The sequence below is a fragment of the Gekko japonicus genome, unplaced genomic scaffold, assembly GCF_001447785.1.
Source record: "Gekko japonicus isolate JY-2015 unplaced genomic scaffold, Gekko_japonicus_V1.1 scaffold350, whole genome shotgun sequence".
Taxonomy (NCBI): Eukaryota; Metazoa; Chordata; class Lepidosauria; order Squamata; family Gekkonidae; genus Gekko; species Gekko japonicus.
In genome coordinates this window covers 695,477-714,338 of record NW_015160845.1, presented here as the reverse complement: position 1 = coordinate 714,338, position 18,862 = coordinate 695,477, and the positions used below count along the sequence as shown (strand labels likewise).

The 18,862-nt window shown below is 50.4% G+C and overlaps 1 protein-coding gene across 1 annotated transcript in view; it reads left to right on the top strand.

Moving 5' to 3' along the window:
- The first annotated feature begins 736 nt into the window (after positions 1-736).
- Positions 737-18,862, top strand: part of GC (group-specific component (vitamin D binding protein)) — a 173,726-nt gene continuing 155,600 nt past the window's right edge. The window contains 1 exon segment of the mRNA XM_015420007.1: positions 737-937. Within this exon segment, the coding sequence (XP_015275493.1) occupies positions 737-937 (201 nt within the window).

The following is an 18,862-nucleotide window of genomic DNA, read 5'->3' as shown; positions in this document are numbered from 1 at the left end:
CCAATGCAGTGTACAGAGTGACTATGACATTTTTGCAATTTGGATGTGATGCCTCTGTTGATTCATCCTCAGACCTTATTAGCTTCTTCTTCTTTTTTGCCACTGCATCACACCGACTGCTCATATTTAGCATGCAGTCCACCCGTACCCCAAGATCTTGTTCACACACACTGCTATCCAGAAGTGTATCCCCCATCCAGTATGTGTGCTTCAAGTGTACAGTGTACATGGATTGTATGTGTGTTCACTGTAACCAATGTTCCCTCTAAGCTGAGTTAGTGTGAGCAAGCTCACATTTTTTTTAGCCTCCGGCCCACAGATTTTGGTCTTAGCTCAGGAAGGATGGCTCCAAAGCAAACTGATTTATGCAGCAGCCAAATCACCTGCTCATAACTTTAATGCTGGTAGCTCACAAAGCAGAATTTTTGCTCACAGGACTCCAAAGCTTAGAGGGAACATTGACTGTAACTTGCATACAGGGCTAGTGTGTGTGTGAGAGAGGGAGAGCTCTGCTGATGGTTCTTCCACTGTAGCTATGAGTGGGAACACTGCTGCGAAAAAAACAGAATAGAATGGTCTGGATGTGTATCCTCTCTACCTGGAACATGCATGTATCAGGGTGAGCTCCTGGCCCTAGTCCCAGCTCCCGCCCACCCAGCGGTTCGAAAGCAAAGTAAATATTGCGAGTAGATTAATGGGTACCTGCCCTTAGGTGGAAGGGGGCACCCTCCCCCATATGGGGTTGTGCGGCAGGAGCACCAAAGCGGCGGCGGCAGCAGTGGCATCGGCGAAAAATGGTGGCGACGGTGGTATGGCGAGGCATCGGATCGACGGAGTGAGGCAGCGGAGTGACGGAGGCAGAGACGGAGGCGGAGCCATAGAAGGATGTGGTGACGTGCGCAGGCACAGCGGAGCCGGGTCGGACGTTAGCTGGGCTGTAAGTCAACGCGAACCACGTACTAGAGGAGCTCGCCTAGAAAGAAAAGCCACCGGACCGAAAAGACCATGCCAGACACCAGGGATGCCAGGAACATCAGAGCACCAACGCCCGAAAAAGACCACCCGGGAACAAGCTGAGAACAGCGAGCCCTGCCACCTGGGTGCCAGTAGGTAGCCCCGACCCCTGTAAACATGTGGCCTTAGTTAGGGATGATTCGGAACTGTGTAAACCGCTCAGAGACCCTTCGGGGTTTGGTGCGGTATAGAAATCTAATGTATGAATAAATAAATAAAGAGCAGCTGGCGAAGCATAAGTTCCTGCACATGGCAGCTGGCCATGGCTGGGAGGGCAGGGTATAAATATAATAAATAAAAGTAAATAAATAAACCTTCAGAGAACTTTGAAATCACGCTTGGACAAGCCCGATCTCATCAGACCTCGGAAGCTAAGCAGAGCTGACCCTGGCAAGTATTTCGATGGGAGACCTCCAAAGAATACCAGGGCCGGGAGGCAGAGGCAGGCTATCAAGCCAGTAAGAGCCAGTTTGGTGTGGTGGTTAAGTGCGTGGAGTCTAATCCGGGAGAATCGGGTTTCATTCCCCACTCCTCCACTTGCACCTGGCTGGATTACCTTGGGCGAGCCGTAGTTCTGATAGGAGCTGTTCTTGAAAAAGAGCAGTTTCTGTCAGAGCTCTCTCAGTCCCACCTACCTCACAGGGTGTCTGTTGTGGGGAGGGGAAGGGGAAAGGAGTTTGTAAGCCGCTCTGAGACTCCTTTGGGTAGTGAAGGGCGGGGTATAAATCCAATCTCTTCTTCTTTTTCTTTTTCCTCACAGGGTGTCTGTTGTGGGGTGGGGAAGGGAAAGCAGTTTGTAAGCTGCTCTGAGACACCTTCTCCTCCTCCTCCTCTTCTTCTTCTTCTTCTTCTTCTTCTTCTTCTTCTTCTTCTTCTTCTTCTTCTCTGAACGTCCTCCATGCCCCAGTAGGAGTCATCATAGGTTGCCATGGCTTCCAGGCACGGACACACAAACACACAACTACAAAAATACCAAAAAAGAAAAAGAAAGAAATCACATTTGGGCATGGAAATAAGGATTATTTGAACCTCTCTATACTGAGCTCAAATCTCTAAGCACGGGACTTTTCTCCAAATTTGCAGGAGTTATCTTCTTCCCTGCTGTGCTAAGCTCTTTCAGCCCTGTCTTCCAATGCCCTTAAAAAAAAAAACTGTTCCATTGGAATGGACTTCTTACCGTCTTATCTGACCTCCAAACATTTTCACTTGGCAAGAGAAGACAGCTGATGACACACTGGAATCCTCCAGAGACTGAAAATACATTTTTGCCCACTCTGCTGAAACAAAGCTCTGTTCCTGGCCAGAACCCTCCGGAGAATCCTTCCTTATATTATAAAAGAGACTTGGGGTGGCAAGATTCAATGCGTGGCAAAATGTTACCATGTGTGCTTTAAATGTATTATTTATTCTTTATGCTGATGCTGTATTGTCTGTAAAATGTCTTTGCATTTGTGTTTGTGGAATATGGGAATTGCTGTGTCTTGGATTTGCTTGCTATGCCATCCTGTTTGCACCTGGAAGCTGCTGTGCACAAGGCTTGTGCTGCCTATGCTAATGGACACGTGCATACCCAAAACCTTCCCGACATGCTTGAGGACAAAGAAGACCATCGCCATTACACTCAGTCTTTGGAGACTTGGAAAAACAACAGGTCTCTCGCCATTACAGATCTGCTGGAATAACACGTAACCCCACATATCTGGTTTGGAATCACAAAAGGGACCACATCCGTTATTGCCTTCCTGGACCAGGCACCATCTGCAAGTCAAAGGTTGCCATGGGAATACAACTTTGACACCTTGCCACATGGCTCTCCATTGAAGTTAGGCTTAGAATTTGAATATCGCCCCACTCCCCTCTAGGTACAGCGTCACAACCCGTCAACATATAGGTATAGAAAAGGGGACGGATTTCAGGTGTAGATTGGCCTTATGCCAACCCCCAAAACTAGGTTTTAAAAAGAGAAACACAGCCTTTGTTTAGGAGAGAGTTAGGTTAACCCATCCTTCCTATATACCTTCACCTTTGCAACTTAAGTCTACTGTAGGTGATCCTTAAGAGTTCTCTGGAGTCGCGACCGGAGAACCCGCACGTGTTTGGCTGGATCATTCCGTGTGTTTTTAGAATCCCTAAAGTAGTACTTTGTTGTTCCCGTTTATTCTACTGAGGAGAGTTCTTCTCAACTGGAACTCAGATAAGTATAAGCGTTATCCTTCTGTGTTCTCCCTCATTGTTTGTTGAAGTCATTATTTTCTTTACTGATTGCTTTCGTATCTACTGTGAATTAAAGGAACTTGAGTGAATCTGTGAATGTATCTGTTTTTCGTGTGCTTGATAAATACTTAGTAAAGACAACATTTATTCATTAAACCTAGTGTGTTGTCTCAATTCCTGGGAAATATGAGCGTTTGTTCTGAAATCTGCCCTCTGGATACACGGGTAAATTACTCACGCACGCCCACTGCCATACATAAGACAGAGTTGGGCCTTCGGAACCATCCTTAGAAGGAGTTCCGGTATAAAAAATCAGTTGGTGGCTGGAACTGTCACTCAGAACGCGCTGGCTGCGTTGGCTGGATGCATTGCGGGGTACCACCCACAGAGGCTCCCGCCAGCATCTCACCCTCAGTCTACATGGAGACGACAGACGAGATGGACCCTCCGCCAGCCGCAGGCAGTGACACACGCACGTCTTACCTTCCAATTCGTCCAATGGTGCCAGGGAGCCAGGAGGATGGGCTCAGCTGGCCTCGCCATCACCTGCTGGCTCCCTCCGGCCCCAGCCCGAGCCCAGCTGGCCTGCGCTGCCACCGCCTTCCACCGCAGACTCCAGCCGCAGACTCTTTGCACCTCCCTCCCATGGCCGCCCAATCATGTAAGGGCTGTGGAGAGCCGGGCCCCGGCTGGAGGGAGGTGAAAGAAGGAGATGAGCCAAAAGCGTTGCGGCCTGCCTTGCTATGGGCTCCTCTCTGTCGCTGCCTCCGCTCTGCCCGGCCAGCAGCACGATGACTCTGACGGGAGGGGAGGGAGGTGTGGCACCTCTGCTTCGGTGCCGCCTGCCATCGGCCCGTCTTGGCCCCCCTGTTCCCTTCTGAGGCCAGTGGGAGGGCCAGGTGCTGTGGGGCCTCTCCTTTGATGGAGTGCCGCCTGTTGCCAGTCCACCTGAGGCCACTGGGAGGCCTCCGGGAGGGCCGAGTACACTCACTGTCACCAGCCTGTCTTCACCTGCCCTCCCCAGCTGAGAGGACAGACACTCCGATGACTCTGCCGCTGTCACTGGGGGTGGGGAGAGCTGCTGAGAGGGAAGGGACAAGGCCGGGCGGCCTGGCCTGCTGGGCTCTCGAGGGTGAGGGGGAAGGGATGAGGCTGGTGACTCTGCTGCTGCTGTTGCTGGGGGGTGGGGAGAGACGAAGCCGGGCAGCCTGGCCCGCCAGAGCCTCGAATGGGGGGGAGGAGAAATTACGAGCCCCATGAGTCTGGCAAAGCTGATGCCGCTGGGGACAGGGAGAGCCGTAGCAACAGAAGGGACAAGGCCAGGCGCCCTGGCCCAACGGGGCCTCAAACGGGTGGGAGGGGAGGAGAAATGCCGGTGAGTCTGCCGCTGGGGGCAGGGAGAGCCACAGCGAGAGAAGGGATGAGGCTTGGCATCCTGGGCCGCCGAGGTCTCGAAGGAGGGGAGAGGGACGAGGCCAAATGGCCTCACCCGCTGGGGCCTCGAGCGGGGGGGGGGAGGATGAGGCCTAGTGCCCTGGGCCCCCAGCGCCTCAAACGGGGGGGAGAGATGAGCCTGGCGGGCCTCAAACGGGGGGGAGTGATGAGGCCTGGCACCCTGGTCTACCAGGGTCTTGGACAGGAGATGGGGGGAAAGATGAAGGGAGCTGCGACTAGCTGGCCTGGCTAGAGTTCGTTGTATTTATTATCACAACGGACCTTATCCGTAGTATTTTATAAACCGCAACCAGCACAGACTTGGTAGATATAGAGGGGCTAATTCTGAACCAGCTACTCTCCACTGTCTAGAGCTGCTGGCTCTGGATTGGGATTTGGGGAGGGAGAAGAAGAAGAGGAGGAGGAGGAGGAGGAGAGATCAGGAGGAGGAGATTGGATTTATACCCCGCCTGAGAGTCTCACAGCTTACTAGCTCCTTTCCCTTCCCCTCCCCACAACAGACACCCTGTGAGGCAGGTGGGGGCTGAGAGAGCTCTGACAGAACTATCCCTTGAGAGAACAGCTCCGACGGACCTTATGACTGACCCAAGGTCACAACAGCAGCTTCATGTGGAGGAGTGGGGAATCAAACCCGGTTCTCCCAGATTAGAGTCCCTGCTCCTAACCACTAAACCAAACTGGCTGCTAACCACTGTAACAAACAATATGGCCAACCTCCAGGTCAGGCATGAAGTTCTCCCACTATTCCAACTGGCCTCCAGACAATAGAGATCAGTTCCCGTGGAGAAAATGGCTGCTCTGAAGGGTCAGTTCAATGTAATTTTACTCTGCTGTGGTCCCTCCCCTCCCCAAACCCCGCCCTCCCCAGGCTCCACCTCCAAAATCTCCGGGTATTTCCCAACCAAGAGCTGGCAGCCCTAGGTATAATGTCATAGAGTCTACCAGGGCTTTCTTTGTAGAAAAAGCCCAGCAGGAACTCATTAGCATAATAGGCCACACCCAACAGCAGAAACTCATTAGCATATTAGGCCACACCCCTGACAACACAGCTCATTAGCATATTAGGGTGCACCCCCATGTTACCAGAAGTGTGGTCATCCAGCCACACGCACCTTTTGCTTTTTATTCTGTTTACCTTGTTTGTTGTCAAAACCCAGAGCTTTTTTTGTAGCAGGAACTCCTTTGCATGTTAGGCCACACACCCCTAATGTAGCCATTCCTAATGAGTTTCTGCTCTCGGTGTGGCCTATTATGCTAACAAGTTCCTGCTGGGCGTGGCCAACTCAGGAGCCAGCCGGAGCTCCGTTCCTGTGCGTTCCTGCCCAAAAATAGCCCTGGAGTCTACCTTCAACCACAGCCATATCCTCCAGCGGAACTGATCTGTGTCGTTCGGAGATCAGTCGTCATTCTGGGAGACTTCTGGGCCCCACGCGGACATTGGTGACCTTAACAATATCTCATGTGGCTTCCTTTTTAGTCCATACTGTAAATCTGGATTCGCCGCGGCTCTCCATCTTTATGTTCACAGTGTGCATTCTCTCGCCATGCTATTCCTCTGGAGAAAGCTAGAAAAGAAAACAGCATGTCTGGAAGATGCCAGCCTGCGCAGAGAAGCAGAAATGCTTTTATCAGCAATGCTTTTATCAACAATCGGATGGATTGTTAGACGCCTCTGTGATTATATACAAGGGGAACTCCCACAATTCACAGATGAAAACTATGTTTTATAACCGTGTTGTTGCTATTCCTGTGTGGCAATTAAAAAATGGCAGTAACCATTCTTCTAAAAGAAATATCCAGGATTTATAATTGGGGGTGGGTGGGGTTAGAACCATGTCCAGTCATGTGACTGCCTCCCAGTATGGTTTAGCAGCAGCTAGACCTTTGGTGAGGGAAATGTGGCTAGTTATATTACACCCTGATGCTGGGAAAGATTGAAGGTCAAAGAAGACGGGGACGGCAAAGGATGAGATGGTTAGACAGTGTCATCGATGCAACGAACATGAAATTGAGCAAACTTCAGAGGACAGCGGAAGACAGGAGGGCCTGGCCTGAGGTGGTCCATGGGGTCACGAAGAGTTGGAGTCGACTGTGCGACTGAACAGCAACAATGTTACACGTGCCCGGATAGAGTTGCCAGGTCCCGTCCCCCCCAGCCCCCAGCAGTGGATGAGGGGAGGGGAGAATTGCCAGATCCAGGTGGGGAAACTCCTGGAGATTTGGGGATGGAGTCTAGGGAGGACAGGGACCTCAGTGGGGTACAGTGACATAGGTCCTTTCCACACTTGGATCTCATCCCTGGTTTTATCAGAGTTCAACTCCCGACACAATACCTTGCGTTTATCCCTAGTTATAACAGTCTCCGTTTATCCTGAGACAAGTGTGGGGCGAAACCAGGGTGACCTCAGTGTAATGCGGAAACAAAAAATACCCCCAGATAATTACAGGGGTGAACTCGAGTGTAGTGTAGAATGTGAGTTCGGGGACAGGGTTGAACCAGGATTTAAGGTCTAGTGTGGAATCACCCATAGTGAAATGACCACCAGGGGTCATTTCATAGAAAAATAGGTGCAGGAGCTCATTAGCATAACTCATTAGCATAACTTATTTGCATATGCCACACCCTGATGGCACTGGTATTTCTGGCCACTGTGTGACACAGAGTGTTGGACTGGATGGGCCTTTGGCCTGATCCAACATTGGCGTCTCTTATGTTCTTATGTTCTTACCCCTGACATCACCGGAAGTGTGTCAGAATGCAACACCCACCACTCAGGCTCCGCTGGACTGTTTTGGATTGCTAGCTATTGGGGGGGAACGTACAGATCTGCCCTCACAGAGGAGAGAGAGTTTGTACCTGAATAAACCTTGGTCTTAAAGGTGCCACTGGACTGTTTTGGACCGGGGGAGCTCTGCAGCTTACCAGGCTGCTTCTTGCTCTGACTGAGGGCTGCTGGGAGCAGGGGGTGGGGCTTGTTGCATGTGCCCGCCCCCTGGGCTCCTTACTGCCGGAGCTCCGCTCCTGTGCGCTCCTGCAAGAAATGACCCCTGGAGTCCACCCTCCCAAGCATCCGTTTTCTCCAGGGGAACTGATCTCTGTAGTCTGGAGATGAGCCGTAACTCCAGGGGATCCCCAGGTCCCACCCGGAGACTGGCATCCCTAACCCTGGGGAGGACAATGACCTCAGTAGGGTGCAATGCCATGCGATCCACCTTCCAAAGCATTTATTTTCTGGAGGTGAACTGATGTCTGTAGACTGGAGATGAGCTGTGATTCTGTGGCATCCCCAGGTCCCACCTGAAGGCTGCCTATTCCCTGATCTGGGTAGCCCAGATTAGCCCGATCTCATCCGATCTCAGAAGCTAAGCAGGGTCAGCCCTGGTTAGTACTTGGATGGGAGACCACCAAGGAAGTCCAGGGCTGATACGCGGAGGCAGGCGATGGCAGAACCACCTCTGAACGTCTCTTGCCTTGAAAATCTACGAGGTCACCAGAAGTTAATGGTGACTTGATGGCGCTTTCTACCATATTACACATACTTCGAGTTTCGATGTCAAATCTCCTCTCAGTTTTCCGTAGGTTATTTCCATGTGATGACTCCAGCACTGCTACTGTTGTGGAAAAGGTACTCGGCAGGCCCAGCCCGGCACCCCAAGGAGGAGCTGGGGGAGGGGCAGAGACAGGTGCTCCAGGAAGAGCTATCACTTCCAGCATGGTCGAATCGTAAGAGTTTCTGGCACAGTCCAGGGTGTAGGCCCATAGCCACGATTTTTTTAAATTCAGGGGGCCTTTAAATAAGTGAGGGGGCACCCCGCACCCCCCCCCCCAAGGGAGTGCCTGGGCTGGGTGGGAAGTTGGAGGGGCTTGGCGGTAAGTCAGTGGGGCGGGCCCCGAGATACCCCACTGTCGCTACGGGACTGCTAGGGTGACACACCAAAGTTGTGATTTTACTTCCAGGATTGGCTGGGAATGACATTCTACGTTGGTGCGATGCCAGCATGCCCGCTCCATTTCCCCCCATTTGAGGCCTGGCGGGCAACATGCAGGGTTACCATAGCAAGAGACCTGGCGTCCCTACTACTCAGCAATACCCTGCAGTAGCCTATTTGTTTCAGATTGGTTTCAAGTGATGGGAAAGTTATTACACTGGCCCCTTCCGCACTGACGGCTTACTCCAGAGAATCCAAGGATTAATGGCTTAAGGGTTGGTTCACAGTCACACACATTCCCTCTGCACTGGTTCCCCCTCCCCCCGTTTATTTATTTGTGTATTCTGTATGCATTCTGCATCTACAAGAAAGGGAAGGGAGGGAGAAATCCAGGCCCACACATGCAAGACTGACACATTTGGGAGCAGGGAATCCCATAGTCCTTTATATTTATGGATTCCTTCTTATGCTTTCTCTGGCTTTTTAAAGGTTTGCCTGAGTGGGAGGACACATCCTCTTTTGTCTTTGGAGAAGGAGGGAAAGAAAACAGAATGGGGAGGGAGCGTCGACCTAAAGAGAGGCGGAAACAGGGGAGGGCAGGATTAGCAATTCGAAAGCGGATGAGAACAAAGAATCGCAGCAAAAGGAGTTTTGGTAACTGCAAGGCAACAGTGTGCTAGAAGCGGACTGGCAACAGGCGGCACTCCATCGAGAGAGTGTGCCATTGGCCCAAGGTCACCCAGCGAGCTTCCATGACAGACCAGGGATTCGAACCTGGCTCTCCTAGATCCTAGTCAGATACTAGGGATGGGCACGGACTGGGGCACGGACTTAATTTTTCCATGGACCGAGGCCCAGTTCAGAGTCCGTGAGCCTGGTCCGTGCCATCCCACCAGCACAGACCTGCCACAACCCTCCCAGGAGTTTCATAAGTGAACCAGAAGTGGGTAAAATTGCTGATCAGCCTTCACTCGTGCACCACGTGGCTTTGCAAAAGCCATTTAAAGGGAACGCATTCCCTTTAAACGGGTTTGTAAGCCGTGCACTGTCACGGACCAAATGGACCATGACCAGTGTTCCCTCTAAGCTGAGTTAGTGTGAGCTAGCTCACAGTTTTTTAGCCTCCGGCTCACACATTTTCGTCTTGGCTCAGGAAGGAGGGCTCCAGAGCAAAGTAATTGATGCAGTAGCCAAATGGCTCGCTCACAACTTTAATGCCAGTAGCTCACAAAGAAGAATTCTTGCTCACAAGACTCCACAGATTAGAGGGAACATTGACCATGACCCGGTCTGTTAAATGTGGAGGTTCGTGGTCCAGGGGTCTGTAAACCCCACGGACCTCAACCCTCCACGGGCCGCCATTTTTCTGGACTGTCCCCATCTCTATCTGATACTCTAAGGTAGGGGTGTCAAACATGAGGCCTGGGGGGAAGATCTAGCCCGCTCTTTTGCGGCCCACGAGCAACTGATGCAGGACAGGAAGCGCTGGGGGGGACTGGGTGGAGCGGCTCCATTGTGGCTTCAGCACAGCAGAACAGCCTCATCTGCCGCAGTCAAGCATCGTGGGAGCATCTGCCCAGCTCTGCATTGCTGCATCTCCAGTCCGCCTATGTGGGTTTTCCTTTGCCCCCCCCCTCCCAGCCCAGGGGGCCTTGCAGTGAGGATACACCAACTCCGAGCTTACCCCCTGCTGTCCTTTATACAGTTTCTATCTCCGGTACCTGGCATTACGTTTTATGGCACACGTGGCCCGGCCCGACAAAGTGACATTTATGTCAGATCCGGCCCTCGTAGCAAATGAGTTTGACACCTCTGCTCTAAGGGGAAAACAAAGTGGAGCACAATGGATACTCGGTGCCTGTGCAGCATTCATAAAAATAGCTTGCCCTCCCGATTCTTACCCAGCTTGGCAACCCCCTGCAACTGCGGGCTGTGGAGTGCCACACAAGGCTTTCGATTCAGTCCCTCAATTGGATAAATGTGTTTACTGCTACGGTCGGCTATAAATATCGTCCTCGGGGACACAAAGCTTCCTCTTTCATGCATCATCAAGAGCCTCTTGCTATTAATGAGGACTTTCTTGTGCGAATGAGTCATTTAGGAGCCAATTTCTCGGTAAGAGGAATACATAAGACTTGCTGAGGACAAATGCATATGCATAGGGGTGTAAATAAATTTCATTTCCTGTCGATTTCATGGCAAGGGGCCAGCTCTGGTTCTAGTGCAATCAGTCCTAGGGCAACAAAGAGGGTGGCCAACCTCCAGGGGGAGCCTGGAGACCCTCCAGAGTTATAGCTAATCTCCAGATGACAGCGATCCATTCCCCTGGAGGAAATGGCTGCACTGGAGGCATTGTTCCCCCTAAGCTGAGTTAGTGTGAGCTAGCTCACCATTTTTAAGCCTCCGGCTCACACATTTTTGTCTTCGCTCAGGAAGGAGGGCTCCAGAGCAAACTAATCTGTGCAGCAGCCAAATCGCTCCGCTCACAATTTGAATGCCAGTAGCTCACAAAGTGGAATTTTTGCTTGCAAGACTCCACAGCTTAGAGGGAACATTGGCAGGGTGAATTCTCTGGCATGTAGGGAGGCCCGCATCCAGGTGGGACCTGGGGACCCCCCAGAACTACAGCTCATCTCCAGACGACAGAGATCAGTTCCCCTGGAGAAAACGGATGCTTCGGAGGGTGGACTCTGTGGCCTTGTGCCCCACTGAGGTCCCTGTCCTCCCCAGGCTCCACCCCCAAATCTCCAGGAGTTTCCCAACCTGGATCTGACAACCCTGCCCCCCATCCCCTGCCGGTGGCCAAGGGGGACCCGGCAACCCTAATGGCATTATACCCTACAGAGGTCCCATCCCTTTCCAAAATCCTGCCCTCCCCGGGTTCAACCTTAACATCTTCAGGGATTTCGGAACCCTAGCAACAAAAGGATGGTGGAGGATGGGAGGATTTCACTTCTTAAGGGGGAGGAGAGATGAACCGTACCTTAATGAAACAAAAATAATAGAGGGCTGAAGATCGAATCATAGAATCACAGAGCGGGAAGGGGCCAGACAGGCCATCTCGTCCAACCACCCTACTCAATGCAGGATCAGCCTAGAGCAGTGTTCCCTCTAAACTGAGGAGTCTTGTGAGCAAAAGTTCTACTTCGTGAGCTACTAGAATTAAAGTTGTGAGCGAGCAATTTGGCTACTGCCTAGATTAGTCTGCTCTGGAGCCATCCTTCTTGAGCTGAGACAAAACTGGGTGAGCCAGAGGCTAAAAAACTGTGAGTTAGCTCACACTAACTCAGCTGAGTGGGGAGATTGGCCTAGAGCCTCCCTGACAAGTGTTTGTCCAGCCGCCGCTTAAAGGCTGCCGGGGAGGGGGAGCTCACCCCCTCCCGAGGAAGCCGATTCCACTGTGGAGCAACTCTGACTGACAAAAAGTGTTTCCTAAGATCCCGTCGGTACCTTCCTGCCCTTAACAGCTTTACCGTAAAGCTAACTTTATGGTAGGCTAACATTTCATGACCGTAGATTCAGGTGGGTAGGCATGTTGTTCTGAAGCAGCAGGACAGACTTCGAGTCCAGTGGCACCTTGAAGAGTAATAAGGTTTAATTCTGGGTGTAAGCTTCTGTGTGCATGCGCACTTCTTCAGACACACTGAAATGAAAGTTACTAGTCCATACATATAGGTAGAGGGTGAGCAGCAAATCAGCACACAGCTTAATAAAAGGTGTTCAACAGATGCAAGGGCCATACTGGAAGAACAAGCTTGGTTTTTATGGTCACCATTTGTTTTGCTTTCATTCCTGTGGGGAACGTAATGAAGGATACACACAGGGCTATTTTTGGGCAGGAACGCACAGGAACGGAGTTCCGGCTGGCTCCCAAGTTGGCCACGCCCAGCAGGGACTCATTAGCATAATAGGCCACACCCAACAGCAGAAACTCATTAGGATTGGCTACATTAGGGGAGTGTGGCCTAACATGCAAAGGAGTTCCTACTACAAAAAAGGCCCTGGGTTTTGACAACAAACAAGGTAAATGGAATAACAAGCAAAAGGTGGGTGTGGCTGGATGACTACACTTCTGGTAACATGGAGGTGCGGCCTAATGTGCTAATGAGCTGTGCTGTCAGGGGTGTGGCCTAATATGCTAATGAGTTTCTGCTGTTGGGTGTGGCCTGTTATGCTAATTAGTTCCTGCTGGGCTTTTTCTACAAAAAGAGCTCTGGAAATACATATGTCAAAATCAGAGCTAGATGGGCAGACGTGCCCTTCTTAATTGCGGGATGCAGAGAGTAATTAACTGAGGCCCTGTTGTTATGCTGGAGGCAATATGGAAGATGCCAGAAAATAAGAAGAGCACATCTGGATCAGGCCAAAAGTCCATCTAGTCTAGCATCCTCTTTCCTACCGTGACAAGAGAAAGTGCTTCTGGGAAGGTCATGGCCAGAAGATGGACAACTATCTCCAGATGCCCTCTCTCAGCAATGGAAGCTCACAGATATTGCACAAGTTTTGTTTACCCAGCATGGCTAACAACCACTGATGGACTTCACTTCCACAAGCCTATCTAGTGAACCTTCCTTGTAAAGCTATCTCAACTAGCTCAAAAGCCAGCCTGGTGTAGCAGTGAGAGGGCTGGACTAGGACCCTGTCCATCCATCGGTCTGTCCATCTGTCTGTCTGTCTGTCAGTCTGTCCGGGACTGGCAATGTGGTATAGCCTGAACTTGTCAGATCTTGGAAGCTAAACAGGGTTGATACTTGGGAGGGGTACTTGCAGGGGAGAGCACCTGTTTCTCATTTGCCTTGAAAGCCCCTTGATGGGGTCTCCATAAGTTGGCTGCAACTCTATGGCACACATCCATCTCTCTGTCTGTCTATCTATCCATCCTAGGGCGATTCTGCATCTAGCATTCGCTCCACATTTTCTCAACTGGGAGGGGAAAGTACAGCTTAAAACCACATGCAAATACCCCAGGGCAACACCATACTGATTGCGAAGTCACCCCTGAATGGCCATAAATCTATGCAGAAGGTACCATAAAACCCTGGTGCTGGAGAAGACTCTTGAGAGTCCCCTGGACTGCAAGGAGATCAAATCAGTCAATCCTAAAAGAAATCAACCCTGACTGTTCCCTGGCCAGATACTGAATCTGAAGCTCAAATACTTTGGCCACCAAATGAGAAGGTACCACTCACTGGAGAAGACTCTGATGCTGGGAAAGATTGAAGGTCAAAGAAAATGGGGACGGCAAAGGATGAGATGGTTAGACAGTGTTATCGAGGCAACGAAAATGAAATTAAGCAAATTACAGAGGATAATGGAAGACAGGAGGGCCTGGCGTCATGTGGTCCATGGGGTCGCGAAGAGTCAGACTCGACTGTGCGACTGAACGACAGCTATAAAACCCAATGATCAAAGAAAGTGAAAGCAGCATGCAGTCTAGGGGGTACCGTAAAATCCGATGGTCAAAGGAAGTGAACGCAGCATGCAATGCAGCAGAGGGGAATTTCTGTTCCAAGGTGGGTTTCGTAAAACAGTGGAGGGAAAAGCCAATGCAGAATCACCCCTAGCTGGCTCTGCTAAGGAGCTGCTCTTGACTTCCTCAGAAACCCCCCCCCCTTAGACAAGATCCCCACAAAGTATTGGAAAAGGTTGAGAGTTGTGGAGGATTTGACAGACCTCTGCAGCCTTTCCCAAGTGCCACTCTTCAGTTGAGCCAGTTTGGTGAGCGTTTGGTGTAGTGGTTAAGTGCGCGGACTCTAATCTGGGAGAACAGGGTTTGATTCCCCACTCCTCCACTTGCACCTGCTGGATGACCTTGGGCAAGCCGTAGTTCTGATAACAGCTGTCCTTGAAAAAGAGCAGTTTCTGTCAAGAGTTCTCTCAGCCCCACCTACCTCAAAGGGTGCCTGTTGTGGGGAGGGGAAGGGGAAGGAGTTTGTAAGCCGCTCTGAGACTCCTTTGGGTAGTGACGGGCGGGGTATAAATCCAATCTCTTCTTCTTCTTCTACCTTACAGGGTGTCTGTTGTGGGGAGGGGAAGGGGAAGGAGTTTGTAAGCCGCTCTGAGACTCCTTTGGGTAGTGACGGGCGGGGTATAAATCCAATCTCTTCTTCTTCTTCTACCTTACAGGGTGTCTGTTGTGGGGAGGGGAAGGGGAAGGAGTTTGTAAGCCGCTCTGAGACTCCTTTGGGTAGTGACGGGCGGGGTATAAATCCAATCTCTTCTTCTTCTTCTACCTTACAGGGTGTCTGTTGTGGGGAGGGGAAGGGGAAGGAGTTTGTAAGCCGCTCTGAGACTCCTTTGGGTAGTGACGGGCGGGGTATAAATCCAATCTCTTCTTCTTCTTCTACCTTACAGGGTGTCTGTTGTGGGGAGGGGAAGGGGAAGGAGTTTGTAAGCCACTCTGAGACTCCCTTGGGTAGTGAAGGGCGGGGGATAAATCCAATCTCCTCCTCCTCTTCCTCTTCTTCATAAAAGTGGATTAATGATTGCCTTTGCCTCTGGAAAAAAAACTCTTTGTCTGAAGCGGAACAAATGCAGCCCTATTTCTGGGCAAATTTCCCCCGCTGCATAATGTTTCTTCTTATGTACCATTTCCTTTTCTCATCCTATACAGACGTTCTTCCTCTTCTGACACCGGGCTTTGATGGACGGAGCTCTCGAACCCTGCCCTTAATCATTCTTGGAGCTGTCTAATTCTTGATCTCCTGCGACAATAGGGGCTCTTCTCCCAGGGCACTCGGATGCGACCTCATTAGCATGGCCTATTATTACTAATTGCCCAACTGCCTGGCAAGACTGACAGGATAAAAGACACCTTCAGAGATCTAAACACTTGCAGCGTAACCCAGCAAAAGCAGAGAGAAAGAACGGTAATTTTGTAGAGTGGGTCAGAATCTTCAGAAGAACTTACTTGAATAATTTTTCTTGCATCCTCCTCTTTGCTGAGCCTTTCTACAAAACCAGGTGCAATCTGTGCTGCCCCTCCCTGAATCCTCTTCCCTGTCAGGATCACTTAAGAGGAGGGTTGCCAACTCCAGGTTGGGAAATTCCTGGAGATTTGGAGGGCGGAACCTGGGGAGGGCAGCCATTTTCTCTAGGGGAACCGATCTCTGTAGTCTTCAGGTCAGCTGTTGTTCCAGGCAATCTCCAGCCCCCACCTGGAGATTGGCTACCCCATGTTAGGAAGTTTTCCGTAATGTTTGGTTTAAGTCTGCTCTCCAAACTGGCATAGCAGGCCCACCTGGCTCCTTAGCTCAATGAACTTAAGAGAAAAGTCTCCACCAGGAAGCACAAGGTTTGCAACCAAACCCCCTCCTTCTCAGCCTGCAAACTTCGCAAATAAACAACTCTAGGAGGCCCAAGTGGGCACAGGAGAAGCCAGCAAATACAAGGGAAGTTCGGCAGCCCCTTCCTCTGCTTTCTGCACTTAGAGGCAGCTTGGAAGGGCGAGAACAGGCAGGGGCAGGGAGTGGGGGAGAGAAGAGAGCCGTGAGCCAGATTAAAGCCCTGGGTGGGCCAGTTCCAGCCCGGTGGCCACATGTTTGACACCCCTGGCATAGAGTCTATGGCCTTATATCCTGCTGAGGTTCCTCACCTCTCCGACCCTGCCCTCCCCAAGCTCCACCCCTCCAAATCTCCAGGGATTTCCCAACCTAGATTTGGCAACCCTGTTTGTGGGGAAAGGAAGATAAACATGTCAGGTCAAAAATCTAAGCCTCTGTTGTCTGCCATCTTTCAGGTGGACCATTTCACTTCACCTCCGAAGTTGGACTTCCAGTCAAACTTTATCAATCCAATTTTTAATATCTGAGACTCCGAGTGAAGGGCGGGGTATAAATCCAATCTCCTCCTCCTCTTTTTCCTCCTCCTCCTCCTCCTCCTCCTCCTCCTCCTCCTCCTCTTCTTCTTCTAATTGATTACAGACTTTCAGTTCTTAGCTATGAACATTTTGACAGCTCACATCTAGAACCCTAATTAAAATGTTTCCTTTTTTGCATATCATCAGAGAACACCTTTTGGACTTTAGGGGAGCTGGAGATCTAAGATAGCTGACAACCCTAGCCCCCAGTTACCCAAATTCTCTCCTCCAACACAAGATGCTTCTGACTATAAACAGATGAGAAAAGTAGTTTTAATGGAGTGAAACTCTGTTCAGAGAGAAAGAACAGGAAGGCTGCCCTCTGGAGAACTCCAGACTAAGGAATATATTGCAAGACCACAAGTCAATAATATCCTTCATATGCCGGAACGTTGCCAATTCTTTATAATAGTATACAACCCTTAAAATGTATTTGATTAAAAGTTTGCTTTTTGCAGCCCCAGCACATTTCTTCTTTTCCCTGAGTGTGTCTGTTTATACCATCGTAGGAAGTGCTCTTTGAAATAAGGTCGTGGGGTTAGCCGAATGCCAAGAGGAGTGCCATAAAGCAAGAACGTTTAAATCACAGTGAATCAGAAGACTGAATGAAATCCATCTTCCTGTCAAGGCGAAGCCAGTGATGGCAATAAAAAGGATCAATGGTCCTAGCACCGAAGAGAGATCATGAAAATGTCAGACGTATTGTCCCAAATTTTCAGCTCAAAGCGATGAACTGATCTCCCCTTTATTTAATCTCGAGAAGCAAAATCACCCTGGTTACTTAGAGATGAAGACAAACTACTTTGCGTGTGGCAAAATTTCTAGCAGCTGCTGTCAAATCACATGGCAACTTTTGCAGTAGCAACCTTTCAATTCTTCCATGTTTTCCTGTGGAATGAGATTTATTATGGGATGAGGGTTTGCTGTCTATGACTCCGGCTGCAAAAAAAACAAAACAGTAAAGGCAATAACAATATAAAACGTCAGATGTTAATTCCATTGTACGGGGCAACAAGAAACAAGGATGCCAACTCCAGGTTGGGAAATTTCTGGAGATTTAGGGTTGAAGCCTAGGGAAGGCAGAGTTTGGGAAGATCAGGGGCCTCAGTGGGGTAGAATGCCACAGAGCCCACCCTCCAAAGCTGTCATTTTTTCCAGAGGGAACTTATCAGGTCGGACGGACCTTGGGGTTCGCTTCAGCTTGCAAATTAGCAATGCAACCACAAACGCAGCTCCCAGTAGCAGGGAAAATATTTGTTAAAACAGTTCATTTAATAGATAAGACAGTCTTCACACTCACGGGCTGTATGCAGAGCAGAAAACAGCCCTCGTCGAAGCCGTTGGCAATAAAATACGTAACTTACAAATATAAAATGACCATTCATAAAAGGAAGCTGCAGCTTTCCATCAATCATTCCTCGCAACACATTGCATAGCCAAGTCAGCCTGTGAAGGCGATCTGTGCCGATTTCCAGGACTATTCATCACACTGACTCCAAACAAACTCTGGTGCGTCCTGTAAGAATAATAATCCTATCTGCTGAAACTCCCTTTAGATAACGAAACCCAGGGGTCATTTCGTAGAAAAAGAGCTAGGGGAACTCATTAGCATAACTCGTTAGCATATCCCACACCCCCTGACATCAGGGGCCCGGCGGTGGACCTGCAAGGCCAGCGGAAGTGCGAGGAAGCCCCGCCAAGGCCCTCCCTGGCCCCAGGCAGGCAGGGGGGGAAAGGCAGGGAGGAAGCAACTTACCCTCCCTCTTCTCCTGCCTCCTCCTGGCTGAATGAGGGCTGGAAGCGGGGCGGCCGGAAGCAGAGGGCGGGGCTTTGTCATGTGCCCTGCCCCCTGCACCTTACCCGGGGGAACTGCGTTCCCCCGCGATCCCCCCCCCGAAATGACCTTTGACGAAACCTTACAGCTGCTGGTAACTACCATGGTGCGCAGCCTCCCTCCCTAAGGTAGAATCCTGCCCAAACTTACACTCTTTTCTGATGACTGGGGCTTAGCAATTTATAAACTCATTTCTCTCATCCCTTACAGAACTGATCTCTGTAGTCTGGAGATTAGTTGTAATTACAGGAGGTCTCCAGGCTAGGGTTGTCATTCACCAGTTGGGAGTGGGGGATCCTCAAGTTTTTTGGGCTCCTACTTGCCACCAGTCATGTGGCCGGCAGGAGGAAATGCCACCCCCACAACATTTCTGGAAATAAATGTGACATATTGATGTCATGCGGGAGTGATGTCAGCACATCGGGGGCATTGTGTGGCAACGCTCTCATTTTGGGGCAAAAGTCTTATGATTTGAAGCTGATTTTACCATAGAGTTCTGCCCAGAAACAAGAGTGTCACTGCACAACGTCCTTGACATGTGGTTAAGTGTGCAGACT